This window comes from Carcharodon carcharias, chromosome 31 (assembly GCF_017639515.1).
Source record: "Carcharodon carcharias isolate sCarCar2 chromosome 31, sCarCar2.pri, whole genome shotgun sequence".
NCBI classification, from domain to species: domain Eukaryota; kingdom Metazoa; phylum Chordata; class Chondrichthyes; order Lamniformes; family Lamnidae; genus Carcharodon; species Carcharodon carcharias.
The window spans coordinates 20219469-20239046 of record NC_054497.1 but is presented as its reverse complement, the minus strand read 5'-3'; the positions used below and the strand labels follow the sequence as shown (position 1 = coordinate 20239046).

The window sequence follows — 19578 nt, the reverse complement described above, 5'->3', positions numbered from 1 at the left end:
TGGTACTCATCCTTCCTGAGCGCAGCAGATCATTGAAGTGTGTACGGCACTGCACCCATGTACGCTGCACCACATTATGGCTGCTCACCATTGCTGCCACTTCCTTCCATGCCCTATTGGTGAAGTGTGGTGGCCTCCTCCCATCCCTGGGGACAAGGGTGTCCCTCCTGGCTGCCACCTCCCCCAGGAAGGTGGCAAGGCATTCATCAGAAAAGCAGGGGGCCGAGTGCCCACACGATCTGCCCTCTAACCTGCCGTATCCGGCCACACTCGGGTCCATCGCGAAGGTTCAGGGGACATTCTCTGTGACCGCCTTCCGAGGCTGCCTGGGCCACTTTTAATCCAGCCACTGAGTCACCATTGAGTCTGGCAGCCAACAGGCGGCGCGCCCCCACCCCCCCCCCCCCCCCCCCCCCCCCCCAGCCAGTGCAGAGCCACGTTTCATGCTGGGCAGGCCTTAATTGGCCCAGCAGCTTGAAATCATGGTCAGAGCCCAATTGCGAGCAGTGGTCTGTTTTGAGGCTGATCCCAGGCCTGCCCATCCAACAAGGGAAACTCCTGCCCTGTGTTTTTTTATAATTTAAAGACCAGTATGGTTAAATCCATTGACAGCTTTGAGAGTTCCAATGAGTTTGACAGTTCTTTGACAGTTGATAGTTCTTTAACAGTTGGTCAGTTTTTTGCCAGCTTTAGCAATTCCAATGAGTTTATGCACTTTTTACACATAATCATGTTTACTTTCAACAATTTCAAAGAGGTGAACCCTTACCTCTTCAAAAATGTACCCTGCCTATCCAAATAAATCCAGCAAGTCCAGACCAGCTCTTACGTGTTATTTACATCAGATTTCTCACTTCTGGCACACCAGAATCTCACTTCAGTGGAGGCAGCTGCTGACGTTTCAAATGGCTAGGTGCCTCTGTAAACCATGCACGCACGAACCCCAGTCCCACTCCTGCATAAATATTGTTTGGGGGCGGGACTGAGGATTTCAGGGCTCATCCGCCATTTTCGCCACAACAGAGAGCCTTTCCGTCATGCTGAAAATCTGGGCTCTCCAGTCCTCTTGCACCATTCCCATATCTAAGGAGGATTGGAAAATTGTGATCAGAGCCTCCATTCTCTTGATCCTAACTTCCACCAGAAGCCTAGGATACATCCCACAGAGACTCGGTGATTTTTCTACTTTGAGCACTCCCAGGCATTTAAGCATCTCCTCTTTTAGCTATTTCTATCCTATCTTCTAAGCCTTTCTGCTTCAATTTGACATTGGCAGCATCTTCTTTAATACCTCAACTGCACCCTCTGCCTCCACAAGATGATCCTTTTTGGTACCTAATCAGCCCCACCCTTAATTATCCTTTTATTCTTTACATGTTTATAAAATACTTTAGTATTTAATGTTACCCATTAATCTTTTCTCATACTCTCTCATTACCCCTCATTTTTTTCTTCTTCTCTTCTCTGCACTTTCTGCATTCTGTTTGGTTATCTACTGCATAATGAATGTGACATTTATCATAAACCATTTTAAGCTCTGTATCTTTAGTCATTCAGAGAGCTCTAGCTTTCCGTTCCCAGTCGTAGGAATGCGTTTAGTCTCTTCCCAAACTATCTCTTCTTTTAAGGCCATGCATTGCTCAACAGATTTTCTCATATTCTAAAGGCCTGTTATTCAAACAAAGGAGATGATTGAAAATATGGGCTTGTTATAATTCAGGTATATCCAATTTCCATCATTTTTATGGCAGGGGATAAACTGTTGTACATAATTGTGTAGTTTGTTGAAGTGGTAGATTTGGAAATTGCTGAAGGAGATATGAGCACTAACAGCATGACATTTATTTTCAAGTGAGGTCTAGATCATTCTTGTCAGGAATATTTGGATTTTCCAAACTTTGTTCAGGATGTGTTCTGGCACTTTGGAACCTACTGTAATAATGTCTTTCAAAAAAAAAAAAATAAATTAGGAGATTAAGGATTAAGCAGGATCAAAACAAATTTTAAAGCTGAATTTTGATGTAGTCACACCCAAATGTTAATGTCTTTTAATCTTTTAGAAGCTGACCAACCTGCTGTATATTTCAAACGTTTGTTTTTAAGCAACAACTTGCATCATTCCTTTAATATATAATTAGTGTCAGCATACTTCACAGGGAAAGAAAGAACAAACACGAGCCTTTGTGAGGCATTAAATTGGTTTATTGACTTGTAAAATTGTGGTGAGAAGAGTAAAGGTAGTGGGGGTTTAAGTGAGAGAATAGGGCCAAGACAGTGGAGATTTTGCCTTGCTGGTGGTGTAGAGAGAGAGAGAGACAGAGAAGACCAGAGTCAGGGAATAGGAGGGAATGCATACCTGGAGAAGGTTGCAGAGGTAGATTTGGGAGACACCTGGAGGAACTTGAGGATAAGAATTTTAACTCAACAATTTTGTGGATAGGAGCTAATAATGTAGGTCAGCCAGCAGGGAGCAAATGGAACTTAATGCAAAACATGTTGAGGGTAGCCACATTTTAGACCTGCTGGAGTCTGTAGTGGGTGGGGGGTGGGGGGATGCCAGGAAGGAGGGTGTGGAAGAAATTAAACCCTTGGTAATGTTATTAGCAAAAAAAGAGGTGCAATATAGATAGATGTACACTGGTGGCTTGAAGTTAAATTTGAGGTCACAAAGAACTGTGCTGAGGTTGTGCACAGTCTAGTTGAGTGAAAAATATAAATAACACCAGGCTAGAAACTGATGTTGGCAGAAAGAGTGGAGGAGAATAGAGGAGGCTATTTGCAGGACACTGCTCTGTCCACTTTTAACAGACACTGTTAAAATCGACACTTCTATGGATTAACACTTGTTACAGTAACAATTGGGAATGTCTAACAAACATTACTGCTGAAGATTTTAACAAATGGATTATTAATATCAAACCTTTATTGCTCTTTAGACCTTACCAAAAAGTATGCCCAATAGAAAAAAATAAAAGCTATTACATGCTCCATTTTTAAAAAAAGCTGAAATTCGCAAAACTACAACTAGAAGGAACAGGCCCCGTGCACCAATGGCCTCCAGTCCATTTCAATCCTCATTGATCATTATTCCTGTTTCCCATAGATAATTTGCTTTTGGACAGTGCAGACCACTTCATAAAATCATAGAAACTTGCAACACAGAAGAAGGCCATTCAGCCTGTTGTTACTGTGTCGGCTCTGAAAGAACAATCATGCTTGGTTCCACATCCCCCTTGTACATCCATAACCCTCAATCTCACACATCTATCAATTCACTTTTAAAATTATTTAAGAAATCAGTTTCCACCTCCTCTTCAGGCAGCATGTTCCAGATCCTGACCATTCTTTGAGTGGAAAAATTACACCTCATCGCCCCTCTAGATCTTTGCCAAAAATGTTGCACCTATGACCTTTGTTCTTGACACCACCCCCCCCCCATCTACTCTATAAAAAACCTCAAAACATCTTGAAAACTTCTATTAGTTACCTCTTAAACTTTTTCTGTTCTAAGGAGAACAGTCCTAACTTTTCCAACCTGTTGTCATAATCGATGTTCCTCATCCCCGATGAAATCCCAGTAAACCTCCTCTGGACCCTTTCTATGGCCTTTATCTTTGTCTGAAATGTGGTGCCCAGGATTGTCCACAATAATCTGAGACTTAACCTGTCATTTCTAAAATTGCAGAATGATCTCTTTGCTTTTATATTCTATTAATTTGCTTTTTTTAACCACTTTATCAACTTGCCCTCCCAACTTTAAGAATTTGTGCATCTGCTTATCTACATTTTCGAAATCGTATCATTTATTGTATGGAGTTCTGAAGAAGAGTCATATTTGACTCAAAATGTTTCTCTACAGATGCTTCCAGACCTGCTGAGTACCCCCAGCACTTTCTGTTTTTTATTTCATTTGTTGTATATTGTCTTTCCATATTAAGTCTCCCAAAGTGCATCACTTCACACTTCTCCACATTGAAGTCTGTCTGTCATGCTTCTGCCCATTTCACCACCCTCTCTTTGTCATCCTGAAGCTTATAATTATCATGAACTCTATCTACTAATTTGCCAAATTTCATATAACCTGCAAAGCTTATGATGCTGTTCCCCAGACCTGATCCAGGTCTTTTATAAAAAATGAAAAGAGTAACTGGCCTAAAACTTATCCTTGGTGAAGACCACTATAATTAGCCTGAAAAACATCCATGCACTACCAGTCCCTAACACAATTACATATCCATACTGCCACTTCGTAATTCTGTGGGCTTCCATTAACTACACAATTACATATTATTACGTATAACATACACCACAGAAACAAGACATTTTGGTCAACTGGTTCATGTTTATAGTTATATTCCACTGAGCCTACTTCCACTCCGCTTTAACACTATCAGCATTTTCGTCTATTTTCTCTCTCAGATGCTTATCCAGCTCCCCACTTAAATGCATATAAGCTACTTAACTCAATGGCGGAGTCATCCCAGATTTGCACTAAATGCTGGTAGCGGGCGGCTAAAACTACGTTTTACCCGCTGGCCGTGATGGTGGGTTTTCGTGCCATATCATCCCAAAAGATCGAAAATAGGATAAAACAATGAATAAAAATGAAAATAAATAAAAATAAGTGAATAAAAAGTAAAAAATGAATGTTGAAAAAAGGGGGTGAGGATGGAGGAGAGAGTTCATGGTCTGAAGTTATTGAACTCAATGTTAAGTCCAGAAGGCTGTAAAGTGCCTAATTGGAAGATGAGGCGCTGTTCCTCCAGTTTGAGTTGGGCTTCACTGGAATATTGCAGCAGGCCAAAGAAGGACATGTGGGCATGAGAGCAGGATGGAGTGTTGAAATGGCAAGCGACAGGAAGGTCTGGGTCATGCTTGCGGACAGACCGAAGGTGTTCTGCAAAGCAGTCACCCAGTCTGCGTTTGGTCTCCCCAATGTAGAAGAGACCACATTGGGAGTAGCAAATGCAGCAGACCAAATTGAAGGAGGTGGAATGAAGCGCTGCTTCACCTAAAAGAAGTGTTTGGGCCCTTGGATGGTGAGGAGGGAGGAGGTAAAGGGGCAAGTGTTGCATCTTCTGCGATTGCATGGGAAAGTGCCGTGGGAGGGGGATGAGGTGTTGGTGGTGATGGAGAAGTGGACCAGGGTGTCCCGGAGAGAATGGTCCCTACAGAAAGCCGACAAGGGGTGGGGGGGTTGGTGAAGGGAAGATGTGTTTGGTGGTGGTATCATGCTGGAGTTGGCAGAAATGGCGGAGGATGCTCCTTTGAATGCAGAGGCTGGTGGGGTGAGAAGTGAGGATATTGGGGAAACTATCATGGTTCTGGTATGGAGAGGAAGGTGTGAGGACAGAGGTGTGGGAGATGGGTCAGACATGGCTGAGGGCCCTGTCAACCACTGTGGGTGGGAAACCTTGGATATGGAAGAAGGAAGACATGTCAGAAGTGCCATTTTGGAAAGTGACATCATCAGAACAGATGCGATGGAGATGAAGGAACTGAGAGAATGGGATGGAGTCCTTACAGGAAGCAGAACCTGGAAGAATGAGAGGTGATCAAATTGAAACATGTAAGAATCTGAGGGGACTTGACAGCGTAGATGCTGAGAGGATGTTTCCTCTCATGAGGAAACCTAGAGCTAGAACTAGGGGACACAGTCTGAAATAAGGGGTCTCCCATTTAAGACAGAAGAGGAGGAATTTCTCAGGGCTGTATGTCTTTGGAATTCTCTTCTACAGAGAGCGGTAGAGGCTGGGTCATTGAATGTATTCAAGGCTGAGTTAGACAGATTTTTGATGAAGGGGAGTAAAAGGTTATGGAGAACAGGTAGGAAAGTGGAGTTAAGGCCACAATCAGATCAGCCATGATCTTATTGAATGACAGAGCAGACTTGATGGGCCAAATGGCCCATTCCTCCTATTTCTTATGATCATATCCAATATCACAACTTCCTTCTTTACTGTTACATTGACAGCGTCTTTTTCTCCAGTGAAGAACAATGCAAAGTACTCATTTAGTACCATGCCCTCTGCCTCCATAAGAAAATAAAGCCAGTTTGTGCATTCGCACCAGAGAAAATCTTTTTTGCAAAAGGCCCTTTGAGAAAAACAAAATGTTTTAAATATCCTACTTAAAATTTAGCCGCTTATTTATTTAATGAAACAGGTATTGGGTTAACACAGCAGCAGCAGTGACTTCCAGAAACCATGATCTCCGCTCAACAAAAACATTTGTCTCAAATTGGGGTAGTCACATTATTTCTGACAATTCCCATTCCTGACCAATATCAATGCTTGTTGCTAACAGCTTCAAATACCATGAAAAAAACTGAGTTTTCTTTGTGAGATTCTAAGAAACTGATGCTGGTTTAAAAAAAAACTGGCAATTGTCAAATTATTAACAATTGCATTATTGTGTATGTTTCTATGTTTCCTAACAAATACACATGAATAAGGCTGTAAATTTGATTGTTCATTTAACTGGTGCCAACATTCAAGTATGTTGCATAGGTGAACACACCAAAATTAGGGAATGGATTGTATCTGAAATCCAAAAATTTGAGGATACTTGTTCCATTTCTTTGCTCGTGTGATCTCCTTCACCAATGAATTGTTATCTTCGACCTGATTTTACTCTTCAGTCAGGTACAATTCCTGTGGAACTTCCAAAGTTTTAATTCAAAGAACAGGTTTGAAATCAAATAAATCTCACTTAACGAAACACACAGCTGCTGACTGTTTGGTTTTGAAGTTGGAAATTGATAATTCTGCAGTAATTTTCTGTGTCATTGACAGGTGAACACCAGATGGAATTACTGGATTATGTAGCAGCCAAATTTCATGAAGAAGGCGGAATTTTTAAACTCCTGGTATAAGCAACACTCAACTTGAATTGTAATTTGTTAACTAATAGGATTTGAACTGGTAATTGTCTGTAATCACATACTTCTGTTTTGTATTTGAGGAATGTTATTGAAGGTGGGCACTTAGTCTGCTTGTTGATGGTGTGATGGGTCCATTCTCTGCTTATTTATAGTGTTGGGCCTTTTAATCTCATTGTTTATTGGGGAGAATGCCTAGCATCTTGCTATTTATTAGGTAGGGGGGCCCATGATCTGGCTATTTAGTGGGGAAGGGGTCTATAATCTATTTGTTTATTGGAGAGGGGCTTATTAACTCATCTTCCATTGCTGCTCCACAATTTTGTATATGGCCCGAGGCTCAGCACTTGCAGCTGGGTAAGTGTGGCTGGATCTGCCCTCTGATGGGGACTGCCCACTGCTGTCTCTGTCTCCATCTCCTACTGACATGTGCCATGATGCTCTCCTTGGTGCTATCCATTCTAAAATTGCCTGAGGAATGTGGATTTGCACTATTGTGGGGTGAGCTTGGCTCCAGTGATTGTGGTTCCTCAGAGTGCAAGTCACTCTGAGGAACTTGCAGCCCCCCTGGCAACATCCAGCCTACTTCTCTGCAATGCAGTATGTGCTTGACTCTGGCCAGCTTGGTAATCAGAGCCCTCTCCTAAGCCAGCCACACAAAACCTATCTTATGGAGGTGTCGATACACAAGCAGTGGCTCCTGGAGAATAGGCACCATTCCTGCTGAGGAAGGCTCCAGCTGAAAGTGACCATGTTCCAGATCCTCATCAGTTCCTGATAAAAGACAGGCAGCCCTCATAAAGATGCAAGGAGACCTCCAGGTTTATAAACAATGTCATAATTGAGACTGAACAGCTGGCAGAAGAAATGTTGTCAGCACAGACTATCTAGGAGAATCCTTGATGAACGGTTATCTGCAGGATCTGAGGACAGAAAGTTGCCAGGAGTGTGAAGGCCCACCAATGCATGACTACCCTTCCTAAGCCAGAGACTCAGCACTGAGGCTAATGTCCCCCTTTGTCCCAGAAGAAGTAGAGACAAACTTATTCTGTATCTGATCCACAAACTTGTTGGCCAGGGAGGTGGGGGGAGGGGAATGCTTTGGGAGTGATTAAAGTGACTAACTGGTATCACAGCATAGCGGCCATGAGTTGGCTTATGACCAGCAGTCAACTCCTGTAGGGAGTCCAGTGCCCTAGGTGAATGGTGACCTTGGCCTCCAGATCAACGAGATCCGTGATCATGAACAGCATGTCATTAGTGTAAGCTAAAGAGGATGATCTCCATACCAGTCCAATGTAAACCAGTCCTGTCGCCCTCTGGCGAAGGCACGGGAAAGGCTCCTGATAGAAGATAGATAGATGTGAGCTTTGCCCATGTCCAACCATTGCCTAAAAGAGAGGAAGAACTCCTCCCCACCCTTCCTTTTCCAGTCGGCCAAGAATAGATGGAAGAAGCCCCAGAAACTGCTCATCCTCCAGAAGCACGTTGTTAAAGTGCAAGTAAGCAGACCCCACCCACATGTAGGGCAGAATTAGCCCTACCCATACCAGGCGGTGGTTCAAGCACACCAACTGCCAGAATCCAGGAGATTCTGTATGTTCAATTATGTTCAAGAAATGTAAAGGCAGTCAATCCTGGACCCACCTCATGAAAGTGAAAGCCCTGGATACGAGGTGGAGATATCCAAGTCATGGGACCCAGCCAGGTCCCTCAACTTCTTTGTTCCCACTCAACCATGCTGAACCCAGCCACGGGATATAAATGTTCATCAAAGTGGGCATGGGCGCAAAGATGCACAAGGGATCACATGCACTTATCTGGGGGAGTCACCATGAAGTGCTTGCTTTTGCATCTTCCATGCAGACACTCCCGCACGCCTGTCGGTGGCCACAGTGACATTGGTCACCAGTGGCAACTGCATGCCTGAAGGTTCAGATGCGGTAATGGGAGTGGGGGGAGGGATAGCAGAGCCACCCTTTGCGGTCGGAGTTATTTTGACAGTTCGGTTGGCAGGGTGGCTTTTCATATGTTCCCCATGTCCTTATGTGGCATCACACACCATCTGACATCCAGAAGACATGAGGCCCCCTGGTTTTGAATGCAGACCACCCCAATTATGCCCTTTGCCATCTCCACAAAGACTTGGCACTGGAAGGGGAAGAGGTGCTGGAGGCTTTTCTCTCTGAAGCCAAATCGATCAGCACTATCCCCAATCTAATCTCCCCCAGTTGGAAAAGATGAGGGAGGAGGAGCTTATCCAGGATAAAAGGGAGAACATTTGAGATAACTAATCACTGTGCAGTGGCCTCAAGAGGGTCCACTGAAGGGAAGGCCCCACCTACCATCAGTCCCCATACAAGGGCCAGGTGCAATGCTTGCTTGGTCTTCAGAAAGAAAAAACACACTGTCCCCATACATTTGAGACAGCTACAAAGGTCGACAACCCCCACCATGGCTTTGACTCACATCTCGGTTGTCATATTGGAGTGAATTTACCTCTTCACCTCATGCATTTAGTAATTAGCGTAAGTGTAATAGAGCTTCAAGGACAGCAGAGACAGTCATCCCACAAAGATCTTCACAGATCCCGCTACCAAAGATGAAGTCTCCACTGAAGCTTTGCAAGTTACACCCTCCCCAAGTCTCATGCCTGATATTCCGATGACAGCCTTCATCTGCATAGAAGGGCACTGAAAAGGAAAAAAAAAAACCCTCCGTTAGATTGGGATGGGAGTGGTTTTCTCCCTTTTGCACAGAATTAGTGAGGAGACCAAAGGCCATGTTTGTTGCTTCTCAAAGAAGAGAGTGAGAGACACAGAAAGAAAAAGGAGGGAAGGAAGAAATTTACAAGGACAGGGTGGGCTGGATTCATGCCCACCACCTCTTGAAGTAGGCTCGAGGCAGACAGATGCTGAGGCCAGCAGTTGAGAAGGCCTGTCTCCACTCACTGGGACATCAGTCCAGTTCTGTAAATGAGTGTTAGTTGTCCTAGCCCTCATCCCCCTCCCGCACATACCTCCCATGCCTCCTCCATACCCCAATGCCCCTTCCATAATTGCTACAATCTTCATGTCCTCATGCAGCCTCCAAATCCACTTACCTGATATCCACTATGGCCAGAATGCATGAGCCCTACTGAGGAGCCTTTGAAATGCTCATGAATCTGTCAAAATAAACAGACATTCAAAACTCTCCGCAAAACACTTTAATCCTATTATCTGCTCAGAAAACTGTCAATCAAAAGCACGGCCATTCAAAATCCCCTTAAAAATTTCACTCCTTTTAAGTTCTCATAAATCTATCAACATATACAGCCACTCAAAACCTCTTCAAAACATTTAAAACCTATTATCAGCTGATAAAACTATCATTCAATCAAAGCACACATCCCTGCTGAGCTAAATCCATTAATGGGATATGGAGCTCAGACAGGTATTCATAATGAGATTCCATTGCACAGCTGAATAAATAAACCCTACAGAGCAGCATACAATAAAGTATTTGGAGTTGCATGAACAGATGGCTATCTTTTTTTTTCAAAGGCTCAGCAGATTGACCTTCAATCAAAGAAGTTAGGCATCTGTTTTTCAATTTCACAGGCTCAACAGATGTCTGTATTTTAAATTAGTGTTAAAATGAAAGCATGGGAATCCAGTTGATAAGTTAAAATCTTAATGTAATATTGAATGCAGAAGAATAATTTATCCAATTGATAATGTACTCTAATGCATCTGAACACTTTCACAAAGCTGGTCAATTTAATGGCCACCTACATTTTAAGAACAAATCCCTATCATTAATCACTGTATCAAAAACATGTTTAACTTATCAAACACCACTACATTATCACATGTGAAATTTGTCAGCACCTTTTGAACTTATTTGTCAAAACATTCCTGATTCTAATAGGCTTCCCAGTAGTTCATGACTCCTTTTAGGTGCCTTGAGCAATGTTGCCTAACAATAGAGGCCCAACACAATGGAAAAAGAGAGGGGGGGGGGTGGGTTTATAATGCCCATGCCAGCAATGGAGTAGGCAAGGATGGAAGTGCTGTGTGTGAGCTCGCTATCTGCTGCTTATCCCAGGACCTTAAGAATCCTGGAAACAGGTGCTGCCAGCATTTATAAATCTCCCACCTCCTTTCTGACTAGGACAGAGGCATGAAAATCCAGCCATGTGTCTAAAAGGACATAGGTGAGCCTTTGGCCCACCACCTCCCTATAATCAAGTACATTAATATCCAATTAACATATTTAAAGGAGAAAGAAATTGCAGGATATGGGGAACAAGCCAGCGAGTGAGGCTAACTGGGTTGCTGTTTGAAAGTGCCAGTGGCCTCCTTCTATGCTGCACTATTTTATGGTTCTTTAAGTCAGGACAAGTTGATAAGGCTGTTAAAAAAGCACATGATGGGCTGTTGCCTCCTTGTGTGCTGTACGATGATCTCTCACTATTCCTGTCAGTACACCTTGCATCATCTATAAATTGTAGAAAGGTTAGTTTCCTGGCAACTTGCTAACTGTATAAATTAAGGTTAAGTATATAGGTGGAGGGCAGATATAGAGACATTTATTGAGACTGTCCTGGCACAGTAGTAGAGTTAGAAGCTATACATTTGCAATGCCTCACTTTAAAACTGAATAATGATTGACATCTGGTCTCTTCCTTTATTAACTGGCTGTAAGAAGTTTAACAAACTCATGTTCTCTTTCTTAATGTATCTTGAAAAGATCCTGGTGGATTCAAGTGAATTATTTTCATTTCTGACATAATTGCCTTGATTGTTAACCCCCATTAAAGTCAAGAATGAGTTTGAGAAGGGTATTAAAAAATTACTTAGAATTCAACACCAACGTGCCATGTATGCCCTGTTGTTTGCGTTATTTCAATGGCTCACTTACCTGAGATATTTTAATTGGGCTTCCACTCATTGGTGCTGCACGGATTTCCCATGGATTGGGGAACTTAGCTGTGTAGGGGCATCTGGAGCTGCCAACTCCGCAAAGTAGATGACTCTTTCAGCACTCCATCTCAAGTCCATAAGCATTCTACCCAGGCACTGCAAGGAAGCCTTGGAATTCCTCTTCCCCTTCATGGGTCTGTCTTCCCTGACCCGACTACGAGTCTCTCTCTCTCCTCCTGATTGCATGTCACTCCCCCCAACTCCTCCCACCAATCATCAACCTCTGCAACCTTTCAGGTCTCTCTTACTCTCCAAGGACCCCCAGCCTTGATTTCCTGCCTCCCACCCACCAACCAGGCCATCCAATTGGCCTACTGCCAGATGAGAAATGTAGATAAAAATGTTAATGAGGTTCTGCCGTTAAATTGGTGAGGTCTTTGTGTCCCTGGCCTTAAGAGGTTCTTCAGCAGTTTTCAGCCTCATCTGCACTCTCCCTGTAAGTACTGGGGTCCATGTGTAATCTGTTAAATTCAGTTAACAATAGTCTAGCAAAAGGACATCAGATACTCCATACCTTAGTGTACCTTCCGGCTGTTTTAACAGCTGTCAATTTGCAAACATCTCCAGGTCAGAGGGGCAATCTGAGTTATTTTCCTTTTTAACTATACACAAAGTTGCACCAATGGTGATGTAGTTCTGATCCAGTATTTTTCTGTTTTGCTCATTAAATAAATATTTTAATTGTATATTTGTTCTTTAGATCATAGATTCAATCATGGCACTTTTCCGAGTGGATTTCAGTGGCCGTGGTGAGCTTGCAGAACGTCAACAGAAACTGGCTCAGATGCTCTCCCGCCTGCAGAAAATCTCTGAAGGTAATTATTAACCGGGATCATGGATTTGAGAGTGCATTGTTTAGATGATGTACTGTTCTGAAGGGTGCGACATCATGATGTACAGTGCATGATCTAGTAGTGTATTGTTTTGAAGTCTTTGTCCATTGTCGTCGGATTCCCTTAGTTGTCAAAGATGGTGGTTTCTTGCACGCGTAAAGTCATCTGTCGTACGTTCTAACTTGGCTGTGGAGCCTGATTTTGGCTTCCATAGTGCGGACAAGGGTGAATTGTCTGATTTTTTTTTTTGGACGGCCAGTCTTTCTAGCTTTCTTTTTATTGTTTTTTTTCTTTATTTTTGCATGGGATGTGGACGACACTGGCAAGGCCAGCATTTGTTGCCCAGCTGTACTTGCCCTTGCACTGGAATGGCTAGCTGGGTCATTTCAGAGGGCATTTAAAAGTCAACCACATTACTGTGGATTTGGAGTCACGTGTAGGTCAGACTGAGTAAGAATGGAAGATTTCCTTCCCTAAAACGCGTTTTTACAACAATTGATAGTTCATGGTCACCATTACCAAGACTAACTTTATACGAACATGTTAATTAGGAGCAGGAGTAGGCCACTCGGCCCTTCGAGTCTGCTCCGCCATTCAATGAAATCATAGCTGATCTGATTGTAACCTTAACTCCACTTTCCCGCCTACCCCGATGAGGTTTTGCCCCCCTTGCTTGTCAAGAATCTATCTAGCTCTGTCTTAAAAATATTCTAAGGGCAGAATATTGCAGTCGGCATGTGGGGATGGGCCCGACACACCAACGCGTAAAATGATGCGTGATGACATCGGGTATGTGCCCCGATGTTATCGCATGTCATTTTGATATGTCGTTGGGCAAGTGCGTGCCGCAAGTGGCTGTGAGCACGCCGAGCTGCCAACAGCCTATTAAGGCCATTAAATAAGTAATTAAACCTGTTTAGAACGGGCAGGCAAAGAGCCCAAGTGGCCTTCGTGTTTTTCAGGAAACCTCATTTGCGGGCGGGACGAGGTTTCCTGAAGCTTGTATAAAATAATTAGATAAATTTTCCAAACATCACAAACAGCTCACGTGACACTGTCACATGAGGGGACATGTTTAAATAAATGTTTACGTTATTTATTAAAAAGTCTTGTCACCCATTCAATCTCCCTGAGCCAGCTCCGTGCCTCAGGAAGATTGTTGTGCTCTTCCGCGTGCATGCACAAAAAAGTACAGGTGCCAACTCTACCTCCTTCCTCCCGCCCGCACAGGTAGCGCTGAGCGCTACTGGCTGCGTGTTATGTTGGGCAGGCCTTAATTGGCCGCAAAATGGTGGCGTGCAGCTGATCGAGGGTGGCGATCAGCTCCACGCCCGCCGTCACCCACTTCCACCCACCATAGGAAATAGTCTCCCCTAAGACTCTGCTTCCACTGCCTTTGAGGAAGAGAGTTCCAAAGACTCTCAACCCTCTGAGAGAAAAAAATTTCTCCTCATCTCTGTCCTAAATGGGTGACCCCTTATTTTTAAATAGCGGTCTCCAACGCTAGATACTTTTGCAAGGGGAAACATCCTCTCCACATCAACCCTGTCAAGACCCCTATATTACATGTTTCAATCAAGTCGCTTCTTACTCTTCTAAACTCCAGAGGATACAAGCCTAGACTGTCTAACCTTTCCTCATTAAGGCAACCCACCCAAACCAGGTATTAGTTTAGTAAACCTTGTTTGAACTGCTTTCAACACATTTACATCCTTCCTTAAAATAAGGAGATCAACACTGTACATAGTACTCCAGATATGTGCTCTCTAATCCTATATATAATTGAAACATAAACTCCCTACTTTTGAATTCAATTCTCCTCACGATATATAATAACATTCTATTAGCTTTCCTAATTTCTTGCTGTACCTGCATACTAACCTTTTGCGATTTATGCACTAGGAACTCTGCAATCTCTCACCATTTACATAATATGCTTTTTTATTTTTCATGCCAAGATGGACAATTTCACACTTTCCCACATTGTACTCCATTTGCCAGGTCTTTGCCCACTCACTTAACCTATTTATATCCATTTATAGCCTCCTTGTATCTTCTTCACATCTTACTATCCTACCTATCTTTGTTTCATCAGCAAATTTAGCAACCATTGCTTTGGTCCTTTTATCCAAGTAATTTATATAAATTGTAAAAAGCTGAGGCCCCAGCACTGTTCTCTATGGTACACCATTTGTTACATCTTACCAAGCAGAAAAAGACCCATTTATGCCTATCCTCTGTTTCCTGTTAGCTGCCAATATGTTGCCCCCTACTCCATGAGTTTTTATTTTTCGCAATAACCTTTGATGTGGCACTTTATCAAATGCCTTTTGGAAATCTAAATACAGTATATCCACCAGTTCCCCTTTATCCACAGTATATGGTACTTCTTCAAAAACTCCAATAAATTGGTTAAACGTGATTTCCCTTTCACAAAACCATGTTGACTCTGCTTGATTACCCTGAATTTTTCCAAGTGCCCTGTTATAATGTCTTAAATAATAGCTTCTAACATTTTCCTAATTACAGATGTTAAGCTAACTGGCCTGTAGTTTCCTGCTTTCTGTCTCCCTCACTATTTTCCAATCTAATGGAACCTTCCTCAAATCTAGGGAGTTTTGGAAAATTAAAACCAACACATCAACTATCTCACTAGCCACTTCTTTAAAGACCCTAATATGAAGTCCATCAGGACCTGGGGATTTGTCAGCCCACAGCTCCAACAATTTTCTTAGTGCCACTTCCCTGGTGATTGTAATTTTCCCCTCCCTTCCATTTTCTGATTTACAGCTATTTCTGGGATGCTACCCTATATAGAGAAGACCGATGTAAAATACCGGTTCAATTCATCTGCCATCTCTTATTTTCCATTATTAATTTTCCAGACCCACTTTTTATAGGACCAATACTCACTTTGTTAAGTCTTTTCTTTTTTGAAATATCTATAGAAACGCTTACTATCTGTCTTTATATTTCCAGCTAGCTTTCTCTCGTACTCTAATTTTTCCTTCCTTATCAATCTTTTGGTCATTCTTTGCTGTTCTTTATATTCTGTCCACTCCTCTGACCTGCCACCCACCTTTGTGCAATTATATGCTTTTGATACTACCTTTAATTTTTTTTAGTTCACCACGGATGGTGGGTCCTCTCTGAAATTTTTCTTTCTTGTTGGAATGTATCTGTTTTGTGTATTCTGATTTATCGCCTTAAATGTCTGCTAGTGCATCTCTATTGACCTATCCCTTAATCTAATTTGCCAGTTCACTTTATCCAGCTGTGCTTTCGTGCCCTCATAATTGCCCTTTTTTAAGTTTAAAAACTTAAAAGTTGGACCCACTCTTCTCCTTCAAACTGAATGTAAAATTCAATCATATTATGATCACTGCTATCTAGGGGCGCCTTCACGCTGAGATCATTAATTAATCCTATCGCGTTGCACAATACCAGGTCTACTGTAGCCTGGTTCCAGAACATGTGTTCTAAGAAACTATTCTGAAAACATTCTATGAATTCCTCATCTAGGCTACCTTTGCCAACCTGATTTTCCCAGAGTATATGCAGATTAAAATCCCCCATATTATCACCATACCTTTCTGACAAGCTCCCATATTCCTTCCTTTATACCCCGTCCTACTGTATGGTTACTGTTGGGCACCTGTACACCACTCCCATAAGTGACTTCTTGCCTTTATCATTTCTCATCTCTACCTAAACCATTTCTAAACCCTGATTTCCTGAAATTAGGTGATCCCCCTCTAATGTGCTAATACCATCATTGACTAGCAGAACCACCCCTCCACCTTTTCTTAGCTCCCTGTCCTTCCTAAATGTCACGTACCCTTCAATATTCAGTTCCCAATCTATGTCATCCTGCAACCATGTCTCTGTAATGGCTATCAGATTGTACTTATTTATTACCCTTTGCATTCTCAGTTCGTTGGTTTTGTTTTGAATGCAATGTGCATTCTTAGTTTTGTTCTTCTATTATTTTTGTAATCTCTAGCATTATCTGCTTATTTACCCTTAGATTTGTACTCCCTGTACTCTCTGTCCCTTCCTGTCTTGGCCTGCTTATTGTTCCCTGCATTAAACTTTTCTCTCTTGTCTTTTTGCTACTCTTTGATTTACCACATATTCCTAAATTTGAATCCCACTATTTGGTTTAAAACCCTTTCTACTTCCCTAGTTATGTGGCTCACTAGAACACTGGTCCCAGCATGGATCAGGTGTAGACCATCCCAAAGGTACAGCCCCCACTTTCCTCAATACTGGTGCCAGTGCCCCTTGAACCGGAACCCACTTCCCCACACCAGTCTTTGAGCCACTTATTCATCTTTCTAATTTTAGGTACCCTATGCCAATTTGCACGTGGCTCAGATAATGATCCAGAGGTTATTACCTTTTGAGGTACCTCTTTATAATTTAGTGCCTAGCTCCTCATACTTTCTAGGCAGAACTGCTTTTCTAGTTCTACACATGTCATTGGTACCTACACAAACCATCACAACTGGATGCTACCACTCCCACTGCAAGTTAATCTCCAGCAGATGTCCCAAACCCTGGCACCGAGCAGGCAACATAGCCGTTTGGACTCTTGCTCTTTGCTGCATCGAACAGTGTCAATCCCCCTCACTATACTGTCCCCTATTACCACTATACTACCTACTACCTACTACATTCATTTTTGCTCCCCCAACTTGAATGGCTTCCTGTACCAAGGTGTCATGGTCAGTTTGCTCAACCACCCTGCAGCTGTCACTCTCACCAAAACAAACTGAGAGAACCTCAGACCTATTGGACAATTGCAAAGGCTGAGGCTCCTGCACTCCTGCCCTCTGGGTACCCTCACCTGCCTCACTCGCAATCACACCCTTGTGTCCCTGACCAAATCGGGACACCGTATCCTAAGTAGTGCGACTGCCTCCTGATACAAAGCATCCAGGTACCTGTCCCCCTCCCTGATGTGTCGCAGTGTCTGCAGTTCAGTCTCCAGCTCAATGAACCTGAGCTGAAACTCCTCGAGCTGCAAACACTGCAGACGTGTTTGTCTTGGATCACACTGAAATCCAGGAGCTCCCACATACTGCAGTCTTGACACATCACCTGTCCTGCCATCCTTAATGTGATTTAATTGATTACTTAATAATATTATTCACTTATTTATTTCCCTTTTTTACATATTTTATTAACTTTACTACCAGTTCATATACTATTTTAAACCTTGGGTCTTAACTACGTACCAGATATTCACCAAACAGCTAGCTCAGTTTCCTGTAGAAGAATAAGAACCAATTTTTTTTTTTATTATTCATTCACGGGATATGGGCTTTGCTGGTTGGGCCAGCATTTATTTCCCATCCCTAGTTGCCCTTGAGAAGGTGGTGGTGAGCTACCTTCTTGAACTGCTGCAGTTCATGTGGGGTAGATACACCCACAGTTCTGTTCAGAAGGGAATTCCAGAATTTTGACCCAGCGACAGTGAAGGAACAGGGATATATTTCCAAATCAGGATGGTGAGTGACTTGGAGGGGAGCTTTCAGGTAGTGGTGTTTTCCCATCTAGTTGGTAGTGGTCGTGGGTTTGGAAGGTGCTGTCGAAGGAACCTTGGTGAATTCTTGCAGTGCATCTTGTAGATGGTACACACTGCTGCTACTGTGCGATGGTGGTGGAGGGAGTGAATGTGGATGTGGTGCCAATCAAGCGGGCTGCTTTCTCCTGGATGGTGTCAAGCTTCTTGAGTGTTGTGGGAGCTGCACTCATCCAGGCAAGTGGGGAGTATTCCATCACACTCCTGACTTGTGCCTTGTAGGTGGTGGACAGGCTTTGAGGAGTCAGGAGGTGAGTTACTCTTCATATGATTCCTCGCCTCTAACCTACATTCCTATAGGGTGAAAAGGTTGAAAAAGGAAAGGAACACCTCCTTCCCTACCTCACCAACTCCCCCACTCACCAGACTCCCAGATATGCATTCGTTTGCCTTAGCTACACTAAAGAACCCTGAATATATAGTAAACTGAACTGGAGCAAGAGAAACCAGATTCAACCAGTTAGCTAATTAATTACTCAGCTCTCTGAGTGTGTTTACCCTTTTACTCTTGGCCTAAATAGCCAAGTGGTTATGGTACTGGGTTTGTAACCCCAAGATCAAGTGTTCAAATCTCATAATGGCAAACTATGAAACAATGTAACTTCATCTAAATAGGAACAGATGGAAACGGGTTTGTACTCGAAAGAGTTACCCAGCCTAAGGCTGGAAGAAAGAAAAAAACTTAGTCTACTTACACAGTACATTCCAGTCACTGCTAATTATAGATTAGATTTTTCAAACCTTAAACTCCCCCACTTACCAAACTCCCAGGTATGCACTAAGTTCCAAAGTTGCACTTGTTTGTCTTTCATAGTACAGATTTATTAATTGAATTTACATTTCCACTAGCTGCCATGTTGGTATTTGAATCTGGGTCCCCAGAACATTAACCTAGGCTCACAGAACTGCTCTACCTCAGGAATTGACATCTTCAGGAGAGTAGCAAAGTAATTAAAGAGAAAATGAATAGTACCTGAATACATACTGTTCCAAATATTGAAACAACAAGCTGTTCAAGTGGATAGGCTCAATTGAATGTGCTAAGAAAGAGGTTGATCTTCTCTTCGGCCTCATCTTATTACAAGTGAGACTGCATTAAGTTTTGAAAATTATTCTAGGGCAGATTCCTCTTTCCAGAATTGGAAATTCCAACAGCTGAAGTAGGGAATCATTTTTATTCATTCTTTTCTTGTAGAATATAATGTGGCTGTGTTTGTCACCAATCAGATGACTGCAGATCCAGGAGCTGCCATGAGGTAGGCACAAGGTTCATATCAGTTCAACTTGAGATGTGATCATCCAAAGGTGGGA

General features: G+C 42.8%; 1 protein-coding gene across 1 annotated transcript in view; it reads left to right on the top strand.

Annotated features, from left to right (window-relative positions):
• The window catches only part of dmc1 (DNA meiotic recombinase 1), an 81026-nt gene that overhangs the window by 42844 nt on the left and 18604 nt on the right, over nt 1–19578 (top strand). Inside the window, exons 10-12 of the mRNA XM_041177897.1 lie at nt 6795–6868; nt 12548–12662; nt 19463–19523. Coding sequence (XP_041033831.1) covers nt 6795–6868; nt 12548–12662; nt 19463–19523 — 250 coding nt within the window. The remainder of the gene's footprint in view (nt 1–6794; nt 6869–12547; nt 12663–19462; nt 19524–19578) is intronic.